The sequence below is a fragment of the Lytechinus variegatus genome, chromosome 3, assembly GCF_018143015.1.
Source record: "Lytechinus variegatus isolate NC3 chromosome 3, Lvar_3.0, whole genome shotgun sequence".
Classification (NCBI taxonomy): domain Eukaryota; kingdom Metazoa; phylum Echinodermata; class Echinoidea; order Temnopleuroida; family Toxopneustidae; genus Lytechinus; species Lytechinus variegatus.
Genome location: NC_054742.1, coordinates 7,712,364 through 7,725,520, shown reverse-complemented (window position 1 = coordinate 7,725,520; position 13,157 = coordinate 7,712,364). Strand labels below are relative to the sequence as shown.

Here is a 13,157-nt window from a genome sequence, read left to right as displayed (position 1 = left end):
CTTAAATTATAGGGGGGGGTCAAGCCCAGTGTTATAAGCCTTCATAACCTAGAAAGTCCTCGCCATATCCTGAGATGGTTATTTAATTGGAAAACCTCCAAAATACCCCTAGACAAGTCAAGGATTTCATCCATTCTTCCGTAGGTGAGAAAAACACCAACCCCTTTGAAAATTATGTTTCCGAATTGTATACTGGGAAAGTACCATGGTTTCAAGAAAATTGCGAATTCTGGCACCTTAAAAACAGCTAGCGTATCGCTCACAATGCACATGCTAATGGAGCGATCGCGTTCCTTTTGGGGGAACTGGTATGGCGGACAATAGAACTCGCGGGCTTCAAACAAAGGACCCTCCCCGCATATCCAGTTAGGGGAGAGATCAGTGCTTGCGCGTACCCATTTTGCCCAGTATGCTGCAACGAACGTAGAGGGCAGCAACACACGTTCGTTTTACAAATTACGCCGTAGGCCTACACTGAATTTCTAGCATTTGACTTTTTAGTTAGTATTAATTTTAACCGCTTAAGCCTACATCTTTAATTTTTTCCATTTGGTCCAAGTGTGAGGGCTCGGCGAATAATGTGATAGATCGGGGAATCGGTAATATGCACTTTACATACACTTGTCATTGAACTTGCATGACTCGACGGTCGACCTATGTAGTATGTTGACGATTTCATTTCTGACTTTTGTGAAACAATACACAAAATCGAGCGTCTGGGAACACCGGTAGCGGGCTTGGCCTGGGGCGCTGGCCCAGGGGCAGGGAGCTCCGGCACGCTCGTCCGTGTATAATTAGGCGCAGGGTACTCTCCAAAATGTGGTAGAAAGAATGTGGGGTCGCAATAGCACCCCAAATAAAAGGGGGAAAAATAAATTATGCACTTATCTCGATTATGGATGAAGGTTTATCTAGGATTCTAGCCTGAGGCTTTGAGTTTTTGAGCCTGAGCTGAGGACTCGACTCCATGATTACTTATTCATGTTAATATTTTTTATTTAACATGGATTATGGTACTTCTTTATCATGGAGCCTTAACCGCCTCCCATAGCCAGGAGGCTTCTAGAGTGTAAAAATCATTTACCAAAGTATGCTTAAAGTTATTCTCAACAAAGCCAGACTCAGAGATTTTATTGCATTCATCTCGACATCTGCGTTGTAATGTATGGTGACACTACCACATATCGACCACCTCTTTTGAAACCGACCACCTTGCGCGCGTTAAAATTATTGCGTATTACAAACGATACGCGCGGGAGAGTAGGCGCAGTGTCCATAGAAACGGTAAAAATCGATTTTACGAGAAAAAAGGAAGCAACAAAAAGTATAAATTGAGTAGAATTAATCAAAATTGTATTGACCAGACCCAAACCCCGCTGAAAAACCAAGAAATCCGATAGGAAACGGCTTTAGAACAAATTTCCGTCGTCAATCGTCGAATCATGTACCGGAGCTCGCAATGGAAGTAGTGAGACGATCATTTAGCATGTTGACATCATAGAACTGATTTGGAAGAGTTAAAATTCTTCGCCACTGCGACAAGAATCGGCCGTAAACTTAGTGTATCGCGGGTGGTCGGTTTCAAAAGATGGGTGCAAATGAGCAAATGTAAAATCGTCGTATTCGTTGTTCGTCGATATATAAGCGGATTGAATCGGAGTCGCCGTGCGAAACATGGGAATCTGATCTGCTTAATTTTCAGCACAAATGAGATGAAAACTGGGTAAAATTGATGAATATTTTCGCAGATACGATACTTAGAAGATTAGGTGGTCGATAAGGGGTAGTTCCAACCATACTTTAACCGCCCAAGAACCTCAAACTTTTGCCCCCGAGATTTCCACTTTCCTAAATCAATAACATGGGATGCAACTTCATTTCCGACATTTCTTTGATATTGATTTCATTTGTAAACAAGAATTCATTACAAAAACTAGAAGAATGTTATGAAAAGACGGGAAAAACTCTCCACCGTGTTCACACCGCCATCTTTCGCTTGGCGACAGCACGCAAATCGCGCCATTTGTGTGCTATCACCAAAAAAAGTAATCCAGATCTAAAGGGGTGATATTCGAAGCACATTTAACTTTGTGACATTATTGTGCATGAATGTAAAGGAGAAACTCGTCAGCTTTCCATTGATACCCTATTTGTGTCATTTGCGCTCTGCATGACCGAATTAATTGATGTTGAAGACAAAAAGGTGCAGAGACCACTTTTTCCAGGTTTTTGAAAACTTGATGAAAATGCGGATATTGATGTAAATACTTTCATCAATGTCTGAGCTGGCAAAAATCTTTTGATTGGACCCTTTTTCTTCCAAAGGAGAGTTATTAAGTAAATGTACTTTTGCACCATTAACGTGGAGATCATACCACAGTTGGACCAACATTTTGAGAGACATGCAGTTTGCAGGCATCTTAGGTGGCTTAGGATGGTGCTCCTGCCCATCGTTCCCAACATCATTCTTGATAGACTCAGAGAACTCTTTGGACATTCCTTTTTTGCCCTCAACCATGGTTTTGAAAAGCTGCCAAGAGCGCCTGACCACACGCCCTGTGATTATTTCCTTTAGGGACACTTAAAAATAAGGTTATTGCAACTCTTCCTCAAGAATTTGATGTTTTGGTGATTGGAGCCAACGGATCTCAGCAGAACAGCCAATATAACAGAGACCAAAGCTTTTGGTCTAGGCCTTCTCCAGCTTTCGGCTGACCTAACATTAGCCTGCTCTTGGCCAGGCCAGGTTGCTCTGGGGCCTGTTTCATGACGAGATGAGCGATACATAGGAACGACCTAGGACCATTCTTCCGAGATAGGAAGATTGACGACAAATCTGCGCTTTCCGTTTCACAAAGGCAATTTTGTCTTCAACAAGTCTGCGACATTTGATATCAATACTCTGAAGTCTGATAGTATCAGAAATACATTTAGTCTTCATCATCACCTGAGGGCAGGCTGAACCTTTTGTTTCAGAATGACGACTTTTCATAAAATCATGTATCTCAATAAATGGAGATCAAATAATTTAATGTATACGCTTTTCCTAGACAGGACTTATTATGGTATCACGCTCGGTTTGACTCAGCTCATATAATTTGGTTTGTATGATACTAGTATGAATCCCAGGAAGCCTATTAATTTTGAGGTCAAAGGTCAAGGTCACAGTGAGGTATTTTCAGCTTACCCTTCGTTTACCTTTTTAAACACGATAACTTAATTTCAACTTAAGCTAGGCTCAACTGGTGTGTTGGCTCAGTTGGTAGGGCATCCGTCTCATAACCGTGAGGTTGGAAGTTCAAACCTCGGCCGCATCAGACCAAAAGATGTTAACAGATGGGAGTTGCTGCTACCCTGTTTGGGTTCAACAATTAAAGGGATAGAGCTTCCCCGATCTGGCACTGCACAGTGGCTGCCGGGCCAATGATTAATTGGGCAAAGCTAATTTTCAGAGTATTTCATTTCATGTCTTTTTGTTATTTCGAACAATAAAATATGGATTAAAAAATATAGATTTTCATATTTTGGTTTGTATGATACTAGCATGGATCCCAGGAATCCTATTGATTTTGAAGTCAAAAAGGTCAAAGAATCAAGGTCAAAGTGAAATATTTTCATCGTACCCTTCTGCAGTCGTTTTAAATGTGATAACTTTAGTTTAAATTATCCTATTCTCATTGAATTTGGTGTGAATAATACCAGCATGGATCCCAGAAAGCCTATTGATTTTTAGTTCCAAATGTCAAGGTCACAGTGGTCTGTTTTCTTTTCATTTTACCTTTCTGCAGTCCTTGTAAATGTGATTACTTCAGTTTAACTTATCCTAGACTCATATAATGTGGTGTGTATGATACCGGCATGGATCACAGAAAGCCTATTGATTTTTAGTTCAAACAGTCAAAGGTCAAGGTCTCAGTGACATGTTTTCATCTCACCCTTCTGCAGTCCTTGTAAACGCAATAACTTTAGCTTAAATTACATGTAACCTAAGCTCATATAATTTGGTGTGTATGATGCTAGCATGGATTCCAGGAAGTCAATTGATTTTGAGGGCAGAAGGTCAAAGTCACCACCTTCCACTTTTTTTGCTCAACCAATAACTCCATTTTCCACATTACAGGCTGGCATATTTTGTGATCGCCTTAGCTACACTCTTATTTTATTATCAATTTGGCAGTGCAATTTTTTGATATTGTTTCTTGTTCATGATTTAATCAAAACAACAAAATATGAATTACATTTACCCAACAAGTGATGATCAAATTCATTTGTGCTTACATGCCCTACAGGCACTGTGCAAGCACAAGAATTTATGCAAAAAAATTTGTAAAATTGAGCAATTACATTCATTAAAAAATGTATAAGAAACAGAAGAACCAACATTAAAACAAAAAATGTTTGCAAACAATTCTGAAATACAGCAAAAATGAAGTGAAGCATATCAAAATGTGTATAAATTTCTGTTCACATCTGTTTTGTCACGTCCTGCCACTTCAAATGCAGTTATTTGCATATTTCACAAAGTTAAAATCACAGATTTTCTTTTTTTTACCTATGCAGTAACTGCAAACATAAATGCAATTATAGACAGATATTCCTCTAGTAGATACAGGCATAAGATGAGACGGACGTGACAAATGTGGCATGATGTGACACGTGTGAATGGAAAATCTAACACTGTGAATTCATTTAACTATATTTCCTAATATATATGAAGTTACTCCTGACTATGTAGCCTCATGAATTGTGCTTATCATAAATAATAACAGATAGATCCATTCTTGAGCATATATCACTACAGGCTCCGAGCAAAAAAGGCAGGACGTGACAATATTGTGAACAGGAAAATGTGAACAAAGATTAAGTCCTGCAAAGCTTCATCAATGTTAATGATTGGGCAGTGATTTTCGGTACATGATACATTTTTGCCTGGTTAAAGAATCAATTCAATTTCAATTTTTTCTAAAAGCTCAGAGACTTGATAACACTCAAATGTGATCGGAAAATGCCATGTCCTGCCACTAATTTTCATTGACCTAAAATTCATACATAAGAGGTTCCTGTTTTTATGAAATATATATATTAAAGGAAAACTCATACATTCAACAAAAAGAACCAACTGAAACTGATGGGCTAAACAGTGTTAATTTAAGAGCTTTACACATCAATTTCCTTTTTTGAGGTTGACATCATAAGCACTCACTTTTGCCACGTTTGAATAATTTTCCATCCAAAGGAAACAGAATGATTCCAGTTAAGCTAGTGGAGGTACGTAGGACCTATTGGTATGTAACTAACAACGATGATAGTTATTCTCTAACTCATTCATATTTTTGGCATGGATCTTCTAAATGAAAAAGAAGTCAAAAGTAGACCCTATCCGTGAATAGGACCAGTTTAACATTCTATTTAAAGATTGTGGAACATAGATGATAGATAAAAGAATATTAACAAATAAATAAAAATGTTTTGATTTCTTTAATTTTCATTCTCTTTTTCATATTGTTAAACAGGAATTGACACGATCTGATTCCATTTCATACATTCAGAAAGAATTCTGAAAAGACTTAATTATGGCAACAGCAGGTGCTATAGGACCAGACAGTTTCAAGTGGGAATCATTACCTCCAATGCCTACTAAACGGGTGTATGCCTCAGCTGTAGAGTGCAATGGTAAACTATATGTGATTGGTGGAGTAAGCATGCATGGTAATCCTATGGATGCCTTTGAGATGTATGATCCTGAGAAGAAGAAATGGAACAATAGGTTACCTAATTTACCCAACAAGAGAGGACAACCAGCATTAGCTGTTGTAGGTAATAAGATAGTAGTACTTGGTGGAGTAGCAGGAGGGAAGGAAGCATCAGATGCAGTGGATGTCTTTGATACATCATCTAAGAAATGGATCATGGGGATGAAGACACTTGGAGAAAAGATACAGAACATTTCAACAGTTGTTCATAGTGAGTATTAAGTTGCTACAAGAAATGAAAAAATTAACACTATATGAGTTGTTTTTATTCATTCTCGTATTTGACGTACAAAAGACTCTTTTCTAATGTCACAGAACTTTAAATTCATCTTTTTTCTCAGCTTCAATCCATAACAATAATTCAGCAATCAACAATTCATTGATAGATCTGGGATATTAAAACAAACACTGTACAGATTAACAGCTCACAGGTTAATAGAATTAATGTTCAGAAAAGAGGGGCAAAGTGAATATGCATTTAATTTTAATCTCATCTATATCCCATATTCTGACTCATGATTTTTTAACAATTTTAATTCTTACCTTAGATATTTAGGACAATGGTCAGTTGAAAACTTAATTGTACTGAAGTCACAACATGCCCAAGGATTGTTTCAATGATTTTAAGTATTAATAATTAGCTATACTTATGTTTTTGTGATTTTATACTTATGTTTTTGTGATTTTATCATATTTCCATGTCATATCAATTTCTTAATCTTTTCCATTCTGTCAGTCACCAATCTCTTCTTCTTGTATCTCCTTTCTGTTCTTATGACAGATGGAAAAGTTATAACAATTGGAGGCATGAAAGCAAACACCTCCGCCTTGCAGATGTGCAGAGTCTTGAACATTGAAGAGAACTTATGGCTTGAGCTACCTGATATGCCAACCCCTAGGTATGGAGCAGCTGCACATATCAAGGGAGATATCATTTATGTTCTAGGTAAGGATCTCTTGAATCCAGTCACTCGCATTCATACCATGGATGGGCAAAGATTTTGATGTTGTACAATTGAAGGAATTGGTAGGCTATGTAGTTTTGTATTTGATATTTTGTAATAGGGATCACCCATTGTGTGTAGTCAGCCCTTGCAGTAAGCATTCAGATAGGCAAGATAAACCGCCTTTATTACGACCAATGTTAGTAATAGTGATAGAGTAATTCTTAATTTCCCATGAAAACCAATCATTACAGTCTAGGTTTGCCATAGTTTTTGGTCAAGAAATGATGTCAGATAATAATTGTTTGTAAGGTTAGTCTTTCAATTTTGGCTTGATATTCAGATTTTATTTTACATCTGAGAAAATAGAGAAATCGTCACTGGAAAAATTTCATATCCACAAGATACATGCAGATAGTTGTGATAAGTAATAATGAATTGATCTGACAGACTTGCAAGGGTCATATATCCATTATCGATCAAGTATTCGTTTGCAATGTACCTGAAGTAAGCTATACCTTAATTATTTCTTTTTAAAAACAGGAGGGAGAAATGGAAAGCACCCTGTCCAGTGTTTGGAGGTACTGGACTTGAAGCAGTCTAAGTGGACCAAACTAAAGCCTATTACCAAGCCTAGGGTTTTCTGCTCATATATCATGACCGATGAGAAGTTCTATTGTATAGGTGGTCTTCAATCTGATGGAAAGGACTTCCATGATGATACAGAGGAATATGATGTGGAAAATGGTAATTACCCTAGGCTAAAGGCCCTTTATCTCACCTCCGACCGTAGGTGGTTTCAGACCGCCTCGAAGTTCGCCAGTTCCAGGTATTCTCTGATCGGGAAATTTACCCCGATCAGAAAATACCAGGTATTTTGGTAATGTGAAAGCAAACTACGCGTAATTTCCCCGAAAGAAAATACCCGCTAAATAGTAGGTACTTGGGCGAAATTACGAGAACTTTCGTGGGGATTTTTCCAAGGTCGCAGGTATTTTGGCAATGTGAAAGCAAATTACGGGAACTTTTAGCCCAGCGTGTCGTTGGGCGCGGCGGCGTGGGTGGCTGCTGGGCTAGTGATTTTGATATCTCGCGCCTTGCCTGCTTATCAGACCATACTGCGCATGCTCGTAACTTCGGGAACTTATCCTGAAGGATGTGTTTCGGGGCGGTGTGAATGCAGGAATAATTAACGGGTATTTTTTAGCCTTAAAAAGTTCTCGTAATTTAACGGGGATTCTTGTGATCGAGGCGGTTTGAAACCACCTATTGCCTCATGTCTTGGGTGTAAAATCCCTTCTGCATTGTCATTTCCTGTTTCCTTAGCCACCACCCTGTGGGTCGCTTCCATCGAAGAGTGGGCATTATCCTGAAAAAAATACTCCCTAGATAAGGATTAAAGGGCAGGCTGCTACAAATGTAGGACACCCTAAACACAGCTTGTATGCAGATATGCAAAATTTGCACACCCTGAACAAGGATTTCATTGATTATGCGGACAAAATCTACAACCAGGATATTCTCATTTTCACACAAGCATTATATGCAGTGTATATATTATTGGGTTCATATTTGAATAGCAGAGATTCCATTTAGAATTTCGACCTTTCATCAGGCTTTTATGGAGGTGGCGTAAAGGATAATCTTTCAGAGGGTCCTGCAGTTTGTGCAAATTATTAAACCTTTTCGCATTTTAGATTATCGTAATTGGGGGCTTTTTTCTAATGTTTGGCATGTTTTTGACACTCAAGTTCCACTCTTACCCCTGAAAAACACCCTGGGAGCCACCACTCACTTCCTATTTATTTTACATGGCTAAAATTCCTGTAGCATACATGATAGATTCCTCTATCATAATTTGTATGTTGGTTTGATTAGATATCAGTTTTTGTCTCACCTGCGAAGCAAAGTGAGACTATAGGCGCCGCTTTTCCGACGGCGGCGGCGGCGTCAACATCAAATCTTAACCTGAGGTTAAGTTTTTGAAATGATGTCATAACTTAGAAAGTATATGGACCTAGTTAATAAAACTTGGCCATAAGGTTAATCAAGTATTACTGAACATCCTATTAGAGTTTCATGTCACATGACCAAGGTCAAAGGTCATTTAGGGTCAATGAACTTAGACCATGTTGGAGGAATCAACATCGAAATCTTAACCTGAGGTTAAGTTTTTGAAATGTCATCATAACTTAGAAAATATATGGACCTAGTTCATGAAACTTGGACATAAGGTTAATCAAGTATCACTGAACATCCTGCATGAGTTTCACGTCACATGACCAAGGTCAAAGGTCATTTAGGGTCAATGAACTTTGGCCGAATTGGGGATATCTGTTGAATTCCCATCATAACTTAGAAAATATATGGACCTAGTTCATGAAACTTGGACATAAGGTTAATCAAGTATCACTGAACATCCTGCATGAGTTTCACGTCACATGACCAAGGTCAAAGGTCATTTAGGGTCAATGAACTTTGGCCGAATTGGGGGTATCTGTTGAATTCCCATCATAACTTTGAAAGTTTATGGATCTGATTCATGAAACTTGGACATAATAGTAATCAAGCATCACTGAAAATTTTGCGCAAGTTTCAGGTCTCATGATTAAGGTCAAAGGTCATTTCGGGTCAATGAACTTTGGCCGAATCGGGGGTATCTGTTGAATTACCATCATAACTTTGAAAGTTTATTGGTCTAGTTCATTAAACTTGGACATTAGAGTAATCAAGTATCACTGAACATCCTGTGCGCGTTTCAGGTCACATGACCAAGGTCAAAGGTCAATGAACTTTGGCCGAATTGGGTGTATCTGTTGAATTACCATCGTAACTTTGAAAGTTTACGGATCTGATTCATGAAACTTGTACATAAGAGTAATCAAGTATCACTGAACATCCTGTTCGAGTTTCAGGTCACATGATCAAGGTCAAAGGTCATGTAAGGTCAATGAACTTTGGCCATGTTGGGGTTTTTTGTTGAATAATCATCATATCTCTGTAAGTTTATTGGTCTAGTTCATAAAAAAGGGAAATAAGAGTAACCATGTATCACTGAACATCTTGTGCGAGTTAGAGTAGTATTCAAAGTGAGCACTGCTGCTATATTGAACCGCGTGATGCAGGTGAGACGGCCAGAGGCATTCCACTTGTATAATGTTTTTTGTCTCCAATTGATTATTTTTGTACTGGGGTGGTTTCATCAAATTTTTGTCCGACAAGTTGTCAGATCTGACATCTTTTCTGGATTTTGATTGGCTGAGAAGCACTGTTACTATGGTAACTGTCGGATAAAGTGGGACTTGTTGGATAAAATGTCTGACAAGTCCTTTCATGAAGCACTCCCCTGATGTTCAAGTCAAGGTGATCTTGGAAGGCACTTTACCTCAGTAACTCTATGTTACTCTATGTGGAGCGTTGTGGCCCAGTGGATTAGTCTTCTGACTTTGAAACAGGGGGTTGTGGGTTCGAATCCCAGCCATGGCATAATTTCCTTCACAAGAAATTTATCCACATTGTCCTGAACTCAACCCAGGTGAGGTGAATGGGTACCCGGCAGGATTAATTCCTTGAATGCATGAGCGCTGAAAAGGCAGCTCGAGCTACAGACGGGGTAATAATAATAATAATAACATCGCGCCTCGGAATAGAGTATTTCTAGATAGATGGCGATATATAAATGCCTATTACTATGTTACAGTTTAGTTGATAAGTTATTTTTCTGTGATTTGTTGTAGATGAATGGACAGACATAGATTCCATGCCACATGTTAGAGGGGACTTTTGTGCCGGGATTGTAGCAGGAAAGATTATTGTTGTTGGAGGAATGAGTAAGTATACAATATTAGGGGAATTATTCTTTAGTGTAAAATGCTGTTTAATAGAGGTATATAATGTCAAATTGTTGGCTGGTAAAAATAAAAGAAGAAATATTAAAGAAATGAAAGACATTCATCCAATGTTCCCACAAAAATGTAAGAGATATATAAAGATATTCATAGTCATCTGGCATAAAGGTGATTATGATTTTACTTTTATTTCTAGTGGAAACTACTCTGGTAACTGATTTCATGGCAGTTACCATTGCAATTTGGCCGTATACATGATAATTGGCCTTAGAGACTTCTCTGTAATATGACATAACAGGCAAGTACCATGCACCAATCCAAAGAGTTAGAAACAAATTCATTAATATTTTGTATGCTGAAAATCATTGCAGAGGAAGAGTGTATTATTAATTGATCAATAAGGGTATTTTTTCAGGGATTAATTGCTCTTAGGCTAGTGATCATGGAGCAGCCTAAATCAGCCCTTTTGATTCAGAAGATCACAGAGATAATTTGACTTGTTCTTCCCCAGGTCGCAAAGCCTTACCTTTGACTGAAGCAGAGTTCCTAGATGATGATAAGACATGGAAGCCCATAGCAGACTGTCCTATATCTAGAGGATCAGGTACAAGTACATTATTCCAAGACAAGCTAGCAATCATTGGTGGCTTCACACCTGATGGGGTATCTAATGCAGTAGATTTAGTAGGCATAGGGTCAACATCAGAGAATGTAGAGACCTCTGAAGCCTCTAGAGGGCAGGCCAGGAGAGGTAAAGGTAAAAGGAGATGAAACTTGCCAATACTATCTTTGTAAGCTGTCTGAATTGTGAATTATTAGATCTATGAATAGAGATCATGAATTTTGACATTTTTCTTATCAGGTTTTCATTCAGTACTTGTTGACAGGAAAATTGTGGTTGGTCGGGATATTGCCACATAAAGCTTAGTGATTGATCATGGAGCCGATTACTGTGATTCTTTATTTTGTATGCTGAGCTTTATTGTTGATAAATTAATCAATTTATACTTCTCTAATGAGTGATATTAATTACATACTGTACTAGATTGCCTGACTGGCAGAAGGGTACATACTCAAACATGTCCTAAAACTCTCTCATAGACTCTCATTATTGTCCAGCAGGGCTAGTTGTTATCCTTCTATTGCTGAATGAAGACTTATCTAGTATCATCTATGCAAGATTTAGTTTATAGAATACATGAGTGACTTTTTTGTTGTTAATAAAAAATGGCATAAACAACCCCGGTGTGTTGGCTCAGATGGTAGAGCATCCGTCTCACAACCGGGAAGTCTGGAGTTCAAACCCCAGCCAAGTCAGACCAAAAGACATTAAAAGATGGAAGTTGCTGGTAGCCTGTTTGGTATTTAACAATTAAAGGGATAGAGCCTTGTCGATCTGGCGCTGCACAGTGGCTTCAGGGCCCACAATCTGTTGGGCAAAGCAAATTTTCAGAGTATTTAATTTCATGTCTATTTCAAACAATAATGTGGGGTTTTTTTAGTCTTTTTGAAACCACATAATTGGTGAAATATTCCATCAAAACTCACAACATGTAATCTTTGTTAGAGAATCTCATACATAATTGATATTAAGGGTAATAAAATTATTTCAATTTTCAGGTGATGAAATATTTATTCAGAAAAGATATACTTTTTGTTTTTATATATATTGATATTAAATGTGAAGTTATATTAAGTAATTTTATCATTTCAGCATCAATGGTCATTTTATGGTTTCTGACTTGATCAAAGGTTTGTGGGTTTTGAATCTCCTCTTTGTGCTGCATTTGAGCCAAGTGTAATAGATTGGGGTACCTTGCGTGATTCATTCCTTGGATTTACTAAACACTGTGTATGGTGTCTGAAGGATGATAACCATAACTCTGCCTTCTATACAATATTGTTAAGGTAATGAGTCTTATTGCCAGTTATCATTATTTTTATCAATAGTACAATTAGTAGGGGCAGTTATTTTTCATTTCAAAATTGCTCCTACCATTTATTAAAACCTGTAATTTCAAACCTGATCTAAAATGGAAATTACATTTTTCCATGTAGAAAATACACACAGCAAAAACATGCATTCCAGTTTTTCAAAAGCAAATCAGAGAGCTTATACCAATAAACAGAAAATCACTCCCTAAAGTAGTAGTATTCATTATTATCATGAAATCTATTATTACTTGAGTTGTTTATTAGGTTGTGTTTTAGGTTGTTGTTTTGTTTTGTTTTTTTTACATTTGAAACAAAACTTGTTATTGATCTATTTATTTATTTATTTATTTATATATGTACATGTTTTGTTTATCCTGCTGGATGTAAATGTTTCTCTCCTTTGTTTTGATAATAAAATACAATCAATTCCAACTTCTCCAGATTTATCAATTCCAACAAATATTGCAATAAGAACATCAAAAGTGCCATTTTACTTGGATAGAGCCTTGCCAGAAATTCTGAAATGTATGAGACTGTTATCATGTTCACTCTCATGACCTTTGGGATGGAATTAGAATTAAAATTATTCATAATCATTTACTTTTTTGTTTGTATATAGGTCTTTACCTCTCGATATAATCTATAAAGGGCAACTTTTATCAAGTGTGTTTTTGACA

General features: G+C 37.5%; 1 protein-coding gene across 1 annotated transcript; it reads left to right on the top strand.

Annotated features, from left to right (window-relative positions):
• The first annotated feature begins 423 nt into the window (after positions 1-423).
• LOC121410120 (kelch domain-containing protein 8A-like) lies at positions 424-12,630 on the top strand. Its single transcript, XM_041602004.1, has 6 exons — positions 424-500; positions 5,514-5,964; positions 6,535-6,699; positions 7,241-7,444; positions 10,435-10,527; positions 11,057-12,630. Exons 2-6 carry the CDS (start codon positions 5,574-5,576, stop codon positions 11,314-11,316), a joined length of 1,113 nt encoding a protein of 370 aa, XP_041457938.1. The 5' UTR covers positions 424-500; positions 5,514-5,573; the 3' UTR covers positions 11,317-12,630.
• The last annotated feature ends 527 nt before the right edge of the window (positions 12,631-13,157 follow it).

Bases quoted from the DNA above. Each gene is read 5' to 3' on its own strand.
- LOC121410120 (XM_041602004.1), top strand. From the start codon at position 5,574: ATGGCAACAGCAGGTGCTATAGGACCAGACAGTTTCAAGTGGGAATCA. The intron at 7,445-10,434 runs GTAATTACCCTA...GATTTGTTGTAG, and splicing joins GGAATATGATGTGGAAAATG to ATGAATGGACAGACATAGAT. The intron at 10,528-11,056 runs GTAAGTATACAA...GTTCTTCCCCAG, and splicing joins TATTGTTGTTGGAGGAATGA to GTCGCAAAGCCTTACCTTTG.